Source organism: Syngnathus typhle, linkage group LG3 (assembly GCF_033458585.1).
Source record: "Syngnathus typhle isolate RoL2023-S1 ecotype Sweden linkage group LG3, RoL_Styp_1.0, whole genome shotgun sequence".
NCBI lineage: Eukaryota > Metazoa > Chordata > Actinopteri > Syngnathiformes > Syngnathidae > Syngnathus > Syngnathus typhle.
Window position 1 is genome coordinate 13,613,210 of NC_083740.1, and position 19,559 is coordinate 13,632,768.

General features: G+C 41.6%; 1 protein-coding gene across 3 annotated transcripts; it reads left to right on the plus strand.

The window, feature by feature from the left end:
* The first annotated feature begins 6,303 nt into the window (after positions 1-6,303).
* Positions 6,304-17,395, plus strand: LOC133151467 (docking protein 1-like). Of its 3 annotated transcripts, none has more exons than XM_061274527.1 (7): positions 6,304-6,453; positions 7,015-7,093; positions 13,925-14,067; positions 14,143-14,253; positions 14,375-14,444; positions 15,148-15,314; positions 16,152-17,395. In XM_061274527.1, exons 1-7 carry the CDS (start codon positions 6,397-6,399, stop codon positions 17,082-17,084), a joined length of 1,560 nt encoding a protein of 519 aa, XP_061130511.1. In that variant the 5' UTR covers positions 6,304-6,396; the 3' UTR covers positions 17,085-17,395. The 3 variants fall into 3 exon arrangements, with proteins under 3 accessions (XP_061130511.1, XP_061130512.1, XP_061130513.1); XM_061274528.1 differs by having other exon boundaries at positions 13,925-14,061; XM_061274529.1 differs by having other exon boundaries at positions 13,925-13,989; positions 16,152-17,394.
* Positions 17,396-19,559: the final 2,164 nt, after the last annotated feature.

A 19,559-nucleotide genomic window follows, 5' to 3' on the forward strand; every position in this document is an offset into this window, starting at 1 on the left:
TATCATCTGCATTTGTTTAATCTATCGAATAACAAGTCATCTCTGTAAAAGAAATGTCAGCAGAGACAAATGATATGACAGACATTTACCCCAAACAGTAAATCCTTCATGCACACAGTGTAGTTAATATAAGTGTATCTCTAAAGGTGACCTTCCTCTGAGGGCAGATGATCCTCATTCAAGCCATTCTGCAACTGACAGTGAAATGCAGAACATGTTATAAATATATGTTGCTCACACGCATGTACTTACAGACATGCAAAGACACAAGCATGCACGCATGCTCGCATGCACAAACGCACACACTTACAAACACACACATTCACATGCACACACGCACGCACGCACGCACACACAATCATGCGCACACACACGTACGCACACGCACACACACACGCAGGCACACACACACACACACACAAAACAGCATTTTTTTCACTAATTACCTTATTATACGAGTACGCCACACATAAAAAACTGGGTGCTTCAACTGTCTGGCAGATTTATTAAAGTTTTTTTTTCCAAAGGAGCCAATAGCCACAATGTACTTTATCATGAGTGACTTACTTCCACCGAAAGCGATCACAGTTTTTATTGATTGCTTTGACCTATCTGAAGAAACTGGGAACCTCTCCGTCTTCATCATCACCATCTCAGATGAGCAGGAGAAACCTCATGCAAATGTGTTAACATGTTCTCCTTGGATTGACACAGTTTTCCCACCGTTTGGCAAAACAATTAACACAGATGTCATTCAAGAAGTCCAAACTCCATTGTTTTAGCTGTAGTTACCGAACAGAGACCATATGCTTCGAGCATTTTGAAACTCCCTGAATACTATCCATTCATTAAAAGCACCTGTCTGACACTTCTTTACAAAATGTCGAGGAGGTCTAAAGCAGATGAGAGGTAGAGTGAGAGTAAGAGGTAAAATACAACATATACAAGAGCTATAATACAACATCGATACTCTTTTAAAAACTACGTGCAATAACTATTTATTTTCTACTTTCTGTACAAACCTCATTCATGTTAATACATATACCCACATTGAACATACTGTAAATAAGATTTTTTTTTTACTTTCATTCTTAGACCAATAGCTATACTGTAAATAAGATCTTTCACTTTTATTCTCAGATTACCTTTTATACTTTTTTAAATTTTGTAAAGTTTGCACTATGAAGGGAGCAGCTATCCGAATTTCGTTGTACAACTAAGTTGTAAAATGACAATAAAGGGCATTCTACTCTATTCTATTGTAAAGGGGTCATAGGAAGTGGAGCCTGTGTGCGAAGTGGAGGTATAGCTGAAAGGGCTCAGAAGAAGAAATGGAGGAGTATCACTTGTGGCTTTCTCGTATACTCTTATAGTATAGGCCAGGGGTGGCCAACCCGCGGCTCGCGAGGTGCATGCGGCTCTTTGCCGGGTTTCATGCGGCTCCTTTACGTTCGGCTCGCGAGCCGCATGCGGCTCCTTGCCGGGTTTCATGCGGCTCCTCTACGTTCATATCAACATTTGTGGGTTTATTTGTTTGTTTGTTTTTGTGCGTCTTCGCTTCGTTTGAGTTCAATATGGTATTTTTGTCAAACGCTGCGTGTTCGCTTCGTTTGAGTTCAATATGGTATTTTCGTCAAACGCTGCGTGTTCGCTTCGCTTGAGTTCAATATGGTATTTTCGTCAAACGCGCATGCGCATGAGGTGAAATCCTGCAAAGGAGCAGGGGCAAACCCATCCCCCTGGAGGTGGAGTGATGTGGCTCTTTGCGGTACACAGTAAAAAATGTGGCTCTTAGTCTCTGACTGGTTGGCCACCCCTGGTATAGGCCTACTGTAGATTTTTGTTCTCTTTAGTAAAAGATTATTTTAAAATGTTCCTCATTTCTCACACAGTAATGGATTTTATTTTTATTTCCATGTATTCTATGTGTGAATATTTCATTTGTCAGCCACAGTCTGAAAAAATAATAATAAAAATATAAAAAGAATAAAAAATAATTTGCATCAAAGCTCATTTGATTCTTGATGCATTTTTTTGCAAGAGGGCAAATCTGATTACAAACGGCACTGGCATGTAAGCTACGTACCGTAGGTTGGAATGGTGCACTGATTGGCACGAATGCTGTGTTTTGTATTTTGTTGCACATTGTATAATGATTTATTGGTGCTCATACACTTGTGTCAAAATTTAGTTGTATAAAGGCAAAATTTCAATTTCAGTATTTTAAATGTTTTGGGACAGGTATTGCCTTTTGCAAACAAAAGTCTTCCGCTACCTGGGAGTCCACATCGAGGAGGACAAAAACAAAGAACATTCTGAAGGACACTTCCCACCCTGGCCACTCACTTTTCAAACTGTTGCCATCAGGCAGACGCTATAGATCAATTAGGTCAAGGACTAGCAGATTCGCCAACAGTTTTTACCCTACAGCGGGAGTCACATTGAATGCCGCTAAACGTAAATGATTTTGTCTGTGTATGTTCTTCTGTGGGTTTTTAGCTTGTATTTTTTTATCTTTTTATTCTATTTATTTTTTATCTCATGCGCTGATCGGTTGGCACTTTTTAAATTTCGTTGTACATGTGTGACAATGACAAATAAAGATCTATTCTATTCTATTCTATTCTATTCTATTCTATTCTATTCTATTCTATTCTATTCTATTCTATTCTATTCTATTCTATTCTATTCTAAACGGGGTCTGTGTGGAGAGGGTGTCGTCCTTCCGCTACCTGGGTGTCCACATCGAGGAGGACTTCACCTGGGGCGTGAACACCTCTGAGCTGCTTAAAAAGGCCCAGCAGAGACTTTACTTCTTAAGGGTGCTGAGGAGACACAGCATTACACAAAGACTGCTGGTGTCCTTCTATCGCTGCTCCATAGAAAGCACTTTAACATACTGCATATGTGTTTGGTACTCCAGCTGCACTGCTGCTCAGAGGAAAAAACTCCAAGGGGTCATCAACACAGCACAGAAGATCATTGGCTGCCCTCTCCCCACACTGGAAGAGCTACACAGAACCCGCTGTCTCAAAAAAACACAGAACATTCTGAAGGACACTTCCCACCCTGGCCACTCCCTTTTCGAACTGTTGCCATCAGGCAGACGCTACAGAGCAATTAGGTCAAGGACTAGCAGATTTGCCAACAGTTTTTACCCTACAGCGGTAGTCGCATTGAATGCAGCTAAACGTAAATGATTATGCCTGTGTATGTTCTTCTTCTGTGGGTTTTAGCTTGTATTTTTTAAATCTTTTATTCTATCTATTCTGTTTATTTTTTTATCTCATGCGCGGATCGGTTGGCACTTTTTAAATTTCGTTGTACATGTTACAATGACAAAGATCTATCTATCTATCTAAATGTGTAATTTCGACCACTGTAGCATGCTTTTAGCCCTCCGCGTTAACTGTTTTGAAAATGTCAATTTTGACTTGACAGCTGTGTCAAAACAATCAATAAAAACTTTACTTCGTCAAAGATAAAGTGATTGCTAGTTATTTGTTGCTTGCCAAATCAGGGGAACTCCCAAGAACTTCCTTTGGTCAAGGTGAAATCATAATGAAAGCATCCAATGTGAATTTTCTCGAAATCATACAGCAGAAACAGTTGTACTTGTAGCTTAATTTATTTAGTAAAGACATGCTTTATCACTTAGAATGTTTTTCCAAGGATATATTTGGTCTTGTTCTTTCAGAGCTGACAAAGCATGTACAGAGGCAACTAAAACATTGAGTGATGAACTTTCAAAAGGTTTACTACATGTATTGTCTTTTAACCCTCACTGCTTTCCGATGCAGTATAGGGGCTTCCTCATCCATGCGGAAGAGTTACCGTTTTTTTCCGTGTATAGTGCGCAAAATTTAACTAATTTATTGTCCTAAAATCTGGGGTGCGCATTATACATGGGTACAAAAAATTTTATTTATTTATTTATTTATTTTTTTTTAAAGAAAGTCATGGTACAACAAAACCAACAACAGGACTGACCGACAAAGTCGTGGAACAAAAAGACAGGGTGACATTACCAAAGACAGGAACAGAAACCAAACAGACATCATGACAGTAACACATGCAATGATCCGACGGTGAGCGAGGGGCAGACAGGACTTAAATACAAAACACGTTACATCGATTGAGGTGACACAGGAAAAAAGGGGCGACGCGAACAGAAACTATGGCAACCTAGACACATAGCAAAACTGGGGACGAGACATGACAAATCTCCCTCGAAATGAAACTTGAAATGACCTTTCTTCTTGTTTGTTGTCAATCGCGCATCGCATTCAGCCATCCTGCCCAACACACTTAGTAAAATTCATAATTGACGACACATCGTTTGATGCGATTGTGCAATCCTTGATGGTGTGTTATTGTCAAATATTGTTTGTTTTTTAATCTCCATCGCGGACCGGACGTCATACGGAGGCCGCCATTACAGATGCGCAGAACGGATGCGCAAGACACGTCAGCTATATAAAGAGCGAGAGTTAAGTTCTCCACCTATTAGTTTCAATTCACAGTTTAATTAGCAGTTTCAATCAGCAAATAACAAAATGCGTATTACAGGTAATATTTTATTTCACAACACTTTGCCTTGTTCCTTTCGTCTCTGCTGTTCACTTCAAACACGCTCCATACGACCGCAATGCTCTCGTATCAGACGCTTGCTCGATCACCTGCTCGTTTGCTGTCTGTCACAATGTACCCTACACAAATCCGAAACGTTTTTGTTGCGGCTCCGAGTCACGACGAGGGGCAAGTTTTGGTTTCCAAAACTCTCTCCCATACAGAGCCGCCTTTTTCACGTCCGCACGCCTCTTTCCCGTGCGCGCACGGAGCGCGGTGGTGCGTTTACGGGCAGTCGGAGAAATCAACGCCAACAAAAAAAATTACATCCAGCCTAGTTAAGACCATACCAAAGACTATAAAAATGGGACCCATTGCCTCCCTGCGTGTGTGACGATCATTGGGACTTAAAAAAAAAAAAAAAAATTAATAAAAATTGGGTGCGTATTATACATGGGTACAGGCTTTTTTCCAGCATCAGCATGCCATTTTTAGGGTGCGTATTATACATGGGGGCGCACTATACACGGAAAAAAACGGTAATTTTTTGAAGCACCCAGACACACATCAACCACTCTTGTATATAATAATTAGTAATATCTTCAACTGGAAATGTAATGTACTGTAGCAAAGAGGAAGAACGACAAATGAGGTCCTGTCTGTATATGGGAAACAAGTCACATATAAAAAATTCATAAAAATTGGGTGCGTATTATACATGGGTACAGGCTTTTTTCCAGCATCAGCATGCCATTTTTAGGGTGCGTATTATACATGGGGGCGCACTATACACGGAAAAAAACGGTAATCATTTGTGGGATAGTATCAAGCTTCTACTTGGTATTATGTTTCACAGATGTGCTTCCTGTGGAATTAACTATGATATGTCTTTGAGGCCAAACACAGAGGCTGGATGAATAGGTAATTAAAAAAATGGAAGCAAGGATGTCATATGGTAAAATGACCTCAATTGATATATGAAAAGCTGCTGTCTAATCAAATTTGTCAATTAAGATTCCATGACACAGAAAAAGTCAATCTGTCAACAAGAGCCTGGGTAACTTATGAGAAATTAGTCTTTCTGGTTCAATGACCTCATGACCGATAGTGTAATTGTTATTGTCTTGTTCATGTAATGTAGGACACTGAAATTTCCTTGTTGTCCGAAGAGCCCATACTACAAATCATTGTGATCCTTATCAGGCTTTCCTGGCTTTTACCCAGGCTTTGAGTCAGCTGTGTAGGAGTATGGGGACACACCTACAACAGGCGGGATAGGGGCTCTTAAGGACCAGTTTCCTGAAAGGTTTGAGACATTTCCCATATTTGACAAATTTTTTTAATGGTTTTACTCTTGTATATGTGTATTCTATAATGTCGGTTTGGATTTTATTTCCTTCATTTGTTTGGTTTTACATAAATATTTCACATTGTGTAAAATGTTTATACTCTTGCAGGGGTCAGCAGCCAATCCCAACAACTAAGCAAAACAGGAAAACAATTTTGGTTATTTCCCAGTCAGAAAGAAAGTAAAATAAGGAAGAGAAAATTGATGAAAATAAATGTAAAATGCAGAGGAAAATTAGGAAAAAAAACGTGATGAATGTATGAAACATTTATTGTCTGTGTAATGTGTGTATATTGTCAAATACTCTTGAACTCGTTATATTTCCTTATCCTAAAAGCACACTTCCAGGTGAGGCTCATGTTACAAACATTCCTGGATATAGACACGCCCTTCTCTAAGAGGGAGGGAAAAAAGACGAAAGCAAGCTGCTCAAGTCTTTATTGAATTCAAAGATCCGTAATAATGTTTTTGCTTCCTTGATGGATTCTCCTACGAAAACAGGGCAGGTTTACTTACAACCTCGCAAAGCTGGCAAAGTAAGTAGAAATCTGTGTGAAATGACGAGGTTGGTTTCGTGATTTTCAAGTGAAATTATGTTTTTGTTTTGACAAAATTAACCTGAAAATACTCTAAAGTTCTGTTTGTATTCGACTATTGAAACTATTCATATCCCACATACAATAGGAGGACCAGCTGTGCTTCATCAGAACCTTAGAGTTAATATTTCATAATTTCATAAAGTCATTTCATAAGCAGTGTAATTATACCGTAGTGCATGATGCAGTTTGTTCATTGGAATGATTGCTTGATTTAGAGAATTTAAATAGAATAATTTTCATTCTTTCCTCTTTATGGTTAAACACGACTGTACAACTGTTGTGCAAGTGAGCAAGCAGGAGCGGAGTCCAAACGAGGCATGTTGAAACACAACGAGTTTTTGTGATACAGATTCCTGTATAGCAGATATTGTCACACCACAGTGAGGGAAAACCTCGTCTTAACTATGATTGGATACTACTTCTAAATAAAGTACTAACTAAACAAACGTAATCACAATGTATTTATTATCTATGTAGTGCTTTTCTCTTTCCTTTTAGAAATGGAAGCCTGTGTTGTTGTCACTGGTTCCACCCAGCAACAATGGGGTTGGTCGATTGGAGATTCAGTTTATAGCAGGTACATTCATCTTACTTTTTATCTGCATTAGAGTACCAATAAGCACCCTGTAATTGTCTGGCTAATTCTCACTCAATGACAGTATTTATTTATTTATTTATTTATTTAAATCGGGAGAACACACATTAATGAACATCGGTACCATCCAGCACACCTGCTACCCTAGTAAGGTTACATGAGTCAGGAAATGAATGGATGAGCACCAATACTTTTTATTTGTGATGTATTTGTCATCTATGGCTGTAGTATAAACTTTTGTATTGGAATTTAACTCCAGTATTTTCTGCACTATAAAACGCAGTGGATTATAAAGCACACCTTCATTGAATTTTTTATTTCAGAAATGTTTTCATATATAGGGTGCCCTGGATTAAAAGGCGCAGAAACTACTGCATCAAACTGGGATTGACTAGGGTTGCGTTATGCATCCACTAGATCAGGGGTCTCAAACTCCAGTCCTCGGGGGCCGCATTCCTCCATGTTTTCCAAGTTTCCCCTCGTTAAACACACCTGATTCAATTATCAGGCTCCTGCAGAACGTGAGGATGAACTGATCATTTGAATCAGGTGTGTTTAACGAGGGAAACTTGGAAAACATGTAGGAATGCGGCCCCCGAGGACTGGAGTTTGAGACCCCTGCACTAGATGAAGCTGTGCTAAAGGGTATGACAACCCATTCAATGAGGTAAAAAAAAGTCCAACTCCCATTCCGTATGAAAGTGATACATGGCACATGTCTGCCTCACAGTTCGGAGGGTGCGGGTTTTATTCCACCTCCGGCCCTCCCTGTGGGGAGCTTGCATGTTCTCCCCCTGCCTGCATGGTTTTTTTCTGGGCACTCAGGGCTCTTCCCACATCCCCAAAACATGCTTGGTAGGCCGATTGAGCACTCCAAATTGCCCCTAGGTGTGAGTGCGAGTGTGAATGGCTGTTCGTCTCTGTGTGCTCCAGTTCAGGGTGTACCCCGTCTCCTGCTTGATGACATCTGTGATAGGCTCCAACACGCCCGCGACCCCAGTTTTTGCCAATCTTCTAAATTGTGTGTTTTAAAAGGTATTTTGATTGCTCTTAAATTGATGACGAGTGTTTTTACACATTATTTTTGTAGATTCATCTTTGTTAAAAATGTTCACGTCTCTACAGATTAGAGTACAGAGAACACAGATTATTTGTCAATAGGGTCAAATTAATCCGAGTCATGGATTGGTCCACGCTGCTCTACTCTACTTGGCTCTACACCAAAAACAGTTCATCTCTACTGCCACTGTCACTACCCGGCAGCCCCTACTCATTTTGCTAGTTACGTCATGTTACAGGGACCATATCTCACGTGCACTGCGCACACTGACAAAAACAATGGTTTGTGTGGATGAACACCTTTTGGTCTCTCATGGATCTATCCAGCTGCCTCTTCCCATCTTCGTAAACTAATAATGTTAAAAGTATTTATTTACTATTTATTTCAGTAATTATTTTTCCTCTCTTCGTCTGTTAACGGCGTCTGTTTTACCTGGATGGTGGTTTGCGTAGCCGCACATTGATGACAGTTGTCTTGGACCAATCATTGGCCTCCAGAGTATTTCCATCACGTTGTCACGTTTTAAAACCGGGCTAGTAGGTACCAGAAAAAACTAGTCGAGTCGAGCCAAGTAGATTTGTAAATGAGACTGGGCTAAATGTTGAGTCGAGTCAGGGTCAGTCAGCATAATTGTAGTGATAAACAGGAATAGTTGGGTTTTATTGGGAGGTGAGACTTCCCTGAAACATAAGTCAGTTATGGATGCATTATTGGATGATGGATGGATGGACGGCCGGCAAGACAGATGGATATTCTTTATGGATTTGTATACATGCTTTTAAGCTCAGTACATATACAGACTCAGACATAGGTAGCTACTGGCTGGTGATTAGATTTGTGTGTGTGTTTGCGTGTTTAAGTGTGTGCGTGTGTGTGTTGTGTGTGCATGCATGTATATGTGTGTATGTGTTGTGTGTGCATGCGTGCGTGCGTGTGTGTGTGTGTGTGTGTGTGTGTGCTGTGCCTGTGTGTGTGTGAGCAACAAAAAACATGCATCCAACAGCAGGGTGAGCAGCAGAAGATGAAAAGTAAATTTGACAGCTTAAATAGACCCCAGGATTGTGGAGATGAAGTTATGTAAGCTCACCGGATGCACATTTTCTCTTGTTATCTGTTTACACTTGCATGCATGCCTCGATGGTTTACACATTACATATGATGAATCCAATATTCCTGCAAATAACCACATAAGAATTAAAATGCTCCTTTGACATTTGCCAAAAGAATAAAGAATGCTCAAGCTGCAAAAATAGAAGTAGCTCTGAGGCTGGTATATTCATTAGTAGAGTCATTTTGAAACACTCCACTCTGAGTTGACCCAAAAAAGTCAAAATGGCTGCCATGATAAGAAATGTTTTATATTCAGTAGTGATGCAAATTATTTCACCTGTTAAAAGTGTTCCGAAGGATTGTTTATCATATAAATACTGTTTAACGATTTGAATCTGGGACTCAATTTTAGTATACAATGCAAATGCGCCTGGGTGTAGAAATGGGTACGTATTTTTGTGTCGCTGCAATCTTTTTCAGCGTAATGGTGTTTAAGATGGTATAAATACAACTAAATGTAACCAAATACAATATAAAATGAATGGAAACAAATCTTTGTTAAATATCTCCAGACCTATGCGTTAGCCAAGTTACATATAGCCTACATTACTCCGTCAATCAACTATACAAATGAATAGTGAATAGAGGTGGTTGACTTTACCATAAGATTAACCTTATTATTATTTTTTTTCAGGATAATGTGTGTTTGGTCTTAATTTAAGTTTGGCATTTGCTGTCAGTACAAATGGATTATCAAAATGAAATTTTAATCCATGAATCAACCAAATATGTCAAAACTGTACACATGCTCAAAGAAACATATAATACACTGTGTTAAATATCCTTTGACCCATTTCTTTCTTTCTTCCAATCCTTGACCTGGCTCTCATATCTCAATTCTGCACTATTGTTAGCTGCCCACAGGAAAAAAAATCGAACATCACCCACGCCGCTCGCTGATCGCTAAAACAACATCCGGGTCCGGGAGGCAAACGGTGAATGGATAACATCGCGCACATAGAATAGCGCAAGCACATTCGTGCAAGACTGAAAGAAAAAAACGGCATGAAAATGAAGAATCGAAAAAGCTCGATTTTTTTTTTTTTTCAACCGGGGCGCAGGGAGTCCTAACCGGGGCGCCGCCCCGGCTCGCCCCGGCTTGACTACGCCACTGCAAAGACTATAAAAATGGGACCCATTGCCTCCCTGCTTGGAACTCAGCATTAAGGGTTGGAATTGGGGGGTTAGATCACCAAATGATTCCCGGGCGTGGCACCGCTGCTGCTCACTCCTCCCCTCTTCCCCAGGGGATGGATCAAAATCACATGGGGATGGGTTAAATGCAGAGGACAAATTTTACCACATCTAGATGTGTGTGTGACAATGATCACTGGGACTTTAACGTTAACTTGTTGGATGCTGCTGGAGCCTGCCAAGGACACAAGCTCTGGTTAGATTTGCGCTAACTAGTAAATAGAATGACACAAGCGAATGGATTTATAATTGGACCAATACAATGACCAGTTCAGGAATTGGATGGATGGTTGGAAGACCACCCTTAATGTGAGCATATCTCAGGTCCAGGGATGTACATCGGCACACATGGACTATTCCGTTTGGACTTAAACTGAGACTTTGAGTTCCAAAATTAAGAGATTCAAGATTCAAGATTCAAGAGTTTTTTATTCGCCATGTTTGAGCGTGCCAAACAAGGAATTTGACTTCGGTAGAAACACACCCTCTGTTCAACATTTAGGTGACAACAACATTCAGGACATGTGAATAATGGCAAAACCAGTGTAGACAAATTCAAAAAGGTGTGAGGAGCAGGATGTTATTGCACAGTAATGTCTCTGAGACTCTATGAGTGGTGTGAGTTCATCAGAGCAACAGCCTGGGGGAAGAAGCTGTCTCTGTGTCTGCTGGTTTTGGCGTACCGAGCTCTATAACGCCGTCCGGAGGGGAGTAGTTCAAACAGACTGCAACCCGGGTGTGAAGGGTCTGTAGAGATGTTCCTTGCCCGATTCCTGGTCCTGGACAGGTACAAGTCTTGGATAGATGGGAGGTTGATTCCAATGATCTTTTCTGCAGTTCTGATTGTCCGTTGTAGTCTGTGCTTGTCTTGTTTGGAGGCCGATCCAAACCAGACAGTGATGGAGGTGCAGAGGACAGACTGGATGATGGCAGTGTAGAAGGTCTTCAGAAGCTCTCGCGGCAGGTTGAACTTCTTGAGCTGTCTCAGGAAGTACAGCCTCTGCTGGGCCTTCTTCCGGACAGAGTCTATGTGGCCAGTCCATTTCAGGTCCCGAGAGATTGTGGTTCCCAGGAACTTGAAGGTGTCTGTGGAAAGAATAGTATTACTGCGGATAGTGAGGGGTAAAAGTGGTGAAGGGTCTCGTCTGAAATCCACTGTCATCTCCACGGTCTTGAGCGGGTTCAGCTCCAGATGGTTTTGACTGCACCAGTGGACCAGCCGCTCCACCTCCTGTCTGTACGCAGTCTCATCACCGTCCTGGATCAGTCCGATGAGAGTGGTGTCGTCTGCATACTTCAGGAGCTTCACAGGGGAGTCACCTGAGGAGAAATCATTGGTGTAGAGGGAGAAGAGCAGTGGGGAGAGGACGCAACCCTGAGGGGCTCCAGTGTTGGTGGTCCGGGTGTCAGATGTGATGCCCCCCAGCCTCACACGTTGTCTCCTGTTGGTCAGGAAGCTGGTGATCCACTGACAGGTGGAGGCAGGCACCGCAAGCTGGATGAGCTTCTGTTGGAGGATGTCAGGGGCGATGGTGTTGAACGCCGAGCTGAAGTCCACGAACAGGATCCTGGCGTACGTTCCTGGGGTGTCCAGGTGGTGCAGGATGTAGTGCAGTCCCATGTTGACCGCATCATCCACTGACCTGTTTGCCCGGTAGGCAAACTGGAGGGGGTCAAGCAGGGGGCCCGTGACCTCCTTCAGGTGGTTCAGCACTAACCTCTCGAACGATTTCATGACCACAGATGTCAGTGCGACGGGTCTATAGTCATTCAGACCTGTGATGGCGGGCTTCTTGGCTACTGGAACGATGGTGGAGCTCTTGAAGCACGAGGGCACCTCACACAGCTCCAGAGAACGGTTGAAGATCCGTGCAAAGGTGGGCGCCAGCTGCTCAGCGCAGACTTTCAAGCAGGAAGGTGACACGCCGTCTGGGCCCGGTGCCTTCCTGGTCTTTTGTCTCCGGAACATCTGGCGCACTTCCTCCTCGCGGACCTGGAGTGCGGGCGCGGCCTCTGCAAGAGAGTGAGTGGGTGACAACGATGATAGAGGTGTGGACGGAGCAGTTGTGGGGAGAGGTGAGTATGTAGATTGTGTTGCAGGAGGTCCCGTTGTGTGGGAGGACCGATCAAACCTGCAGTAGAACTTGTTTAGCTGGTTAGCAAGTCTTGGGCTCTCTACAGGACGGGTGGTTCGTTTCTTGTAGCCCGTGATGCTCTGCAGACCTTTCCACACCGTTGAGGGATCAGGATTGGCAGAGAGGTGTCTCTTCAGGTTCTCCCCGTAACACCTCCTGGCTTTCCTGACCTCTCGGTTCAGCGTGTTTCTGGTCTGCCTGAACAGCTCGCGGTCGCCGCTCCTGTAGGCCTCCTCCTTGACTTTTCGCAGCCTCCTGAGGTTCGGTGTAAACCAAGGTTTGTCGTTGTTGTACGTGCAGAAGGTCTTAGTCTGCACACACAGATCCTCACAAAAACTGATATATGATGTGACAGTGTCAGTGAGTTCATGCAAGTCTGAAGTTGCAGCTTCGAAAGCTCCCCAATCGGTGCAGTCAAAGCAGGCTTGGAGGTCCTGCCTTGACTCCACTGTCCACTTCCTCACAGTCCTCACCACAGGCTTAGAAGTTTTTAGTTTCTGCCTGTAGGCCGGGATCAGATGAACTAGACAGTGGTCCGATAGTCCTAAAGCTGCCCGAGCCGCAGAGTGGTATGCATCCTTGATCACGGTGTAGCAGTGGTCCAGAGTCTGTGCCCCTCTGGTGGGACACGTTACGTGCTGTCTGTATCTGGGGAGTTCGTGTGCGAGGTTCGCCCTGTTAAGATCACCTAGAACAAAGTGAGTCAGTCAGTGAGTAAGTGAGTCAGGTCTCACAAATGAGTAGCTGAAGAGTGTTGCAACCAAAATTGAAGTATAGGACTCAAATAATGAGTGATGAATAATGTCTGGAAATGTGAAGGCATCATGGTGCTTACTTACATCATAGTATAATGCAATTAAATTACAGTTTATTTACCAGTTTTATATCCATACATTTTCTGAAACACTTCTCACGAGAATTGTGAGCGTGCTGGAGCGTATCCCAGCTGACTCTGGGCAGTAGGCAGGGGACACCATGAACTGGTAGCCAGCTAATTTATAGTGCTCAATCGGCCTACCATGAGTACCCAGAGAAAACACACGACGGAGCCGGAATTGAACCCGCAACCTCTGCAATATGAACCCAACCAGTCGACCATCATGTTGTACAATTATTATAAATGTTGCATAATATGTTTTAAAAATATTTACTGCAATTTGTTGTAATGACCGTAGTGACACCTATTTTATTTGCACAGGCATCTGTCTAGGGGTTCTGCGTTTATTTTTTAAAAGAAAACACTCCCTTCTAAGAAATGAGGCTATATGATAATGGACACTATTGTGAAATTTTTCTGTTGCTCATATGTTGCAGGTGGCGGTGGAGCAAGGGAACATATTGGAGCGCTGAAGAGACACCACCAGTTGCAAGAAAGCAAGGTCAAAGTGGTCCGACTCTCTGAGCTTATAAGTGTCCAAAGACTCCCATCAAATGCTGAAGCCTGTCCCATGGTGCCTGTAATTATTATGTAGGATTTCTACATACTGTACATAAATAGCAATAGTCGATTAAAAAATGATGTCTGTTTTTAGGAAAACATGTCCGCTTTTTGTGTGGAGTCGCAAGACAGAACATTGGTTTTTGCTACACAAAAAGATGATTGTGTGGACTGGGTAGAGAAACTTTGTCAAGGAACCTTTCAGGTTAGACCACAAATTATATTGTGTTTGATAACTGTCAATGCTTTTCTTTTGCACACACAGTTGTCTCTCTAAACCAAGATGTCTTCGGTTAAGTTAATTGGTGACGTTTCTCTCTCCTCAGAGGAGCACTGGCTCAGACACTAATGAGCTTCGTATGGAGGAAAATCAGATATATGCAATGACAAATGATGGTAATGTCTACTGTACTGCTTTAATATTTCTCCACCACATGACCCCCTACCCTTTTCAATAAATATCGTTTTTTTCCATGTATAATGCACAAAATTTAACTAATTTATTGTCCTAAAATCTGGGGTGCGCATTATACATTATACAAAAATATATTTTTTTTTATTTTATTTTTTTATCCGGATATGATACGGAGGCCGCTATTACAGATGCGCTTTCTTCTCTGCTGTTCACTTCAAACACGCTCCATACGAACACAATGCTCTCGTATCAGACACTTGCTCGATCACCTGCTCGTTTGCTGTCACAATGTACCCGAAACAAGTCCGAAACAATACTTCGCTATCGAGTTTGCTAGCGCATGCGCAGTGATACTGACCGGCAGAATAACATCCGGTTGTTCCCAAAGATCTTTTTTCTGAAATAATTTTACGGACTTAAGTAGGAGTCAAAATTTGGGTGCGTATAATACATGGGTACAGGCTTTTTTCCAGCATCAACATGCCATTTTTAGGGTGCGTATTATCCATGGGGGCGCATTATACATGGAAAAAAACGGTATGTTTTTATTCTGGTTTCAATGGGGGACAAAATAGAACAGTCTTTGGATAAATTATGCTCATGAAGTTTAAAGTGTCATTCATCGAATATTAATACAACTAGCGTGGTAATACATTTCCGTATACTCATCTTTTGTCTCCTCAGAGTTCAGTGTGGTGGTGCAAAGGACAGATGCAGCAATACGTTGTGGACTGCAAGGATCATACTGGCTACAGGTTGGACAAAAGACCCTGCTTTTGAAAGATACCCAGAAAGTCAACATTGTAAGACAATGGCCGTATGAACTGCTAAGACGATATGGTAAAGATAAGGTAAGGGTTTTCAAATGTATGAATAATTAAAAACATTCAAAGCAAATTGCACATTGAATTGACATTTGAATTGGTTACAGGAACATGTACAACAATATTCTTGCTTTGCATTTTACGTTCATACATCTGTTGAACTGCTCCTCACAAAAATTAAAAAGCCTTCAAATTCAGAACCGCTTCTGCAATAAACCATGTCGTTAGAGTCTTCTCAATGACGGTACTGACTCTAGATTTCCATCTGGTCCCGGAAATACCATGGAATAAAAGTGTAGATATACAATATAGGAATAAAGTTGTAATTTTATTTTTAAAGTCAGTCAGAGTAAAATAGTCATTTTATTGGGTGAATGGCAAACAGTAAATACAACAGTAAATGCATAAGTCCAAGACCAGCACCTGCTGTCGCTCCACTGAGAGACCTGTAATTTAATCATTATCTTAACAAAACTGTTTTAGTGTCATCTATTTTTTTAGTGAAGAGTATTATTTATTATTATATTATTATTATTATTATACCATTGATATTTATTATTATTATTGTTTTTTATCCATCCTCTAGCGTTTCCCCTTGTCTTTTGTTCAGTGCTCTATTATTTGTGAGAGTAAATGTGCATGCAGGAATAGTTTGCTCTGTGTGTTTTTAAGTATCAGTGGGATTGGGTTTCTTTAGTCTTCTGTGTTTTATTTGTGTAAAGATCTGTATATTATTGTTTGAAAAATGCTAAATTAATAGAGTCTAATATTAATAGTTTTATATCTCCAAAAATACTTTTTCATCATGGCCCTGAATACGTATGAAATTAAAGAGTAACATGTTTGTGTGTGTGTGTTTTCTAGTTGGCCTTAACGATTGAAGCAGGAAGAAGATGTGACAGTGGTCCTGGAACATTCACCTTTGAAACACAACACTCTGAGAAAATATTCAACCTGATTCAGAGCACAATCAAGCAAAAGACTTTAGCTGTTACATCAAGTAACCTTCATCAGGAAGAAGATAAAGGTTTAGTTGCCAAGAAACAAGTTCATTCCCCTCTGCCTGAAATACCAGAGATGACCAGTGCGGTCTCCATTGTGGAAAACGCAAATTTACAGATAGACACATCTCCCGGCACAGAAGACAATATGGTATGTCAAGATTGTTCTGCTCACTTATCCGAAAATCAATTACAGCCACCTCCAATCACTCTCATGCCTCTCCCAATGGTTCCAATATTTGACAAACCCTCTCGAGATCTTCATGGTTGTCAACCTGAAGCGGAATATGCCAACCCAGCTGACTGCATCAAAAATTTACCAAAACCTAGAGCTACCATGTCTCATGTGTATGTGGACCCCGCAAGTGTTCTTCCCCTTCATCCTCCAACTTCAAAAGAAACTATAAATCTAGGCTCCAAGTCATTCATACCACACCCTTGCTCCATCACCAGTCACCCAGATTCTGTTTATTCAGAAGTGTATGATAAAGTCAATGTGGGCAAGAATGAACAAAATGCCAGTTCAAGTGAGCAACATTTCAAGCATTTGACAGAGGATGAACCAATTTATGCTGTGCCCGTGAGCAAGGAAGATGAAGTGTCTGATAAAGATGAAACCAAACCAGACCCTTTTGCCCATCTCTATGCTCAAGTGAACAAAACATCTCCATCATCGAGTCCCTCTTCAACACCACCTCCCCCCTCTTCATCATCTTTAGTTAGCAGCATCGCTGCTGCCAAAATCTCGGACAACCCTCTTGATGATGTAATCTATGAAAACCTGGGCATCATTTAGTAACTCAGTTGTTTGTTGCTGATTGTAAATTCTCAAAGCTGAACAACCTAGTTGTCCAAACTGTCAACTGTACGTTAAGAAATGTACCGTATTGGCCCGAATATAAGATGACCCCTATTATAAGACGACACCCTCTTTTTCAAGACTCAAGTTTGAAAAAAGACTTTTCGAACACCGAATCTAATTTTTGGACAGAAAATAATTACATCTGAAACAAATGATTATAACAATATATTCGAGAGAAAAAGCATGTTATTTTGCCTCATTCAAATCATGCAAAAACGGTCTATCACATCTTAATATCTGAACATTTAAATATGTAAACTAAAGTGCAATCACATTTGTAAATTAATGGCTTGTGGTTTTCGAAATGTAAATAAACCAATCTACTGTGATAAAACAACAAAATTGCAATAACTGCATTAACCATCAAAGGGAAGTCTAACTGTAGTATCGAAACAAATCTGAATAAGGAAAAACATTGCAATAAAATAATGCAAACTGCTACCGTTATTGTTGGGGAGCCTGAGGACTGTGTAGGGTGTTGGCTCGGATGGTTATGCTCTTTTCGCCCCAGGGTGTCGGTCAGAACACAGCAGGGAAGACGTGGTTCAGTTTTGATTGCTTTACTGAATTAATGGCAAAAATAATAATAATAATAAATAACCATAAATGAAATACTCCTGCAACACACCAAACATAAGTCATCGATCGAGACAACAAAATACATTTGCTGGCGACCGTTAGTCGCCGTGTCGCTGCGTAAAGGCTACTCGTACGATGCAAGGCAAACTTAAATGAGCGCGCCGGAGCTGTCAATCAAACGGCGCGCACACGAAGCAAACCGCGATCAGACAAACGGCACAACAATGGACAGTAGTAACAATGAAACGCACAGGACTGTCAGAAAATTAGAATATTGTAATAAAGTTCTTTATTTTCTGGAATCCAATTAAAAAAATGTCTTTCATTCTGGATGCATTACAACCCAACTAAAATATTGCAAGCCTCTTATTATTTTCATATTACTGATTAGCGCATACAGCTTAAGAAAACTCAAATATCCTATCTCAAAATATTAGAATATCATGAAAAAGTATACTAGTAGGGTATTCAACTAATCACTTGAATGGTCTAATTAACTTGAAACACCTGCAAGGGTTTCCTGAGCCTTGAAAAACACTCAGCTTGGTTCAGTAAACTAAATCACAAGTATTGGGAAGACTGCTGATCTGACTGCTGTCCAGAGGACCATCATTGACACTCTCCATCAGGAGGGTAAGACACAAAAAGAAATTTCTCAAAGAGCAAGCTGTTCACAGAGTGCAATTTCAGCAGGAAATGTGGCAGGAAACGCTGCACAACCAATAGAGATGACCTTAACAGCATTGTGAAGAATAGTCGCTTCCAGAATTTGGGGGAGCTTCAAAGACAGTGGACTGAAGCTGGAGTCCAGGTATCAAAAGCCACTGTTCACAGACGTGTCCGGGAAATGGCCTACAATAGCCATATTCCCATGGTCAAGCCACTTCTGAACTCAAGACAACGGAAGGAGGGTCTGACTTGGGCTATGGAAAAGAAGCACTGGACAGTTGCAGAGTGGTCCAAAGCAGTGGCAAGAGGGGGCAACACCCCCTCAAACAGATGTCCTGCCCCCTCGAATCAAACTTTTAGAAGTGAAAAATCCGCTGATAGGAACACACGTTAATCAGCCCCCTCTCTTCTCTAATGTCGGTGCAGTGTGTGTCCTCACACAGCCTGCTGTCAGGACTCCGCGCCCCTCCGTAAACATCCAATCACTGTGAGTATGCAAATGAGGCAGGACGCAGCCAGAGAGTGTCAAGTTACAGTCAGCGCGGTAGGAGTTGGAAGAAGCAGTAAAAACTCCACCAAACTCGTCGTAATGACCCGTGATATAACTAATGATTAATGACAACTCAAATAATAGTTAATATAACATTCATATTATATGTTCCCCCCCTGAGAGATTGCCACCTTATTGTGGTCAGGGGGTTTGCCCTAAGAGCAATACCAGCAGAAGCTTTAATCTTCAGGTGGGACACCCAAGCTGGACAGGTCTTAGTGTAGAGGCCTGACAGAGTGCAATCCACTTCTCCAGGTTGAGATCTGGACACACAGCCAGCACAGAACATGCCCCCTTCACATTTCTGACTGCCCCCTCTTATGTGCATTCCGAGAACCGGCCCTGGTCCAAAGTCCTCTTTTCAGACGAAAGTAAGTTTTGTATTTCATTTGGAAGTCAAGGCGCCAGAGTCTGGAGAAAGGTTGGAGAGGAGCAAGATCCAAGTTGCTTGAACTCCAGTGTGAAGTTCCCACAGTCAGCGACGGTTTGGGGAGCCATTTCAGCTGCTGGTGTGGTCCACTGTGTTTCATCAAGTCCAGAGTAAATGCAGATTTTAGAGCACTACATGCTTCCGTCTGGTGAAAAACTCTATGGAGATGATTTCATTATCC

Excerpts from the sequence above, each read along its gene's own strand:
- LOC133151467 (XM_061274527.1), top strand. The coding sequence starts at position 6,397 with ATGGATTCTCCTACGAAAACAGGGCAGGTTTACTTACAACCTCGCAAA. Across the intron at positions 7,094-13,924 it reads GGAGATTCAGTTTATAGCAG|GTGGCGGTGGAGCAAGGGAA; the intron begins GTACATTCATCT and ends CATATGTTGCAG. Across the intron at positions 14,445-15,147 it reads ATATGCAATGACAAATGATG|AGTTCAGTGTGGTGGTGCAA; the intron begins GTAATGTCTACT and ends TTGTCTCCTCAG.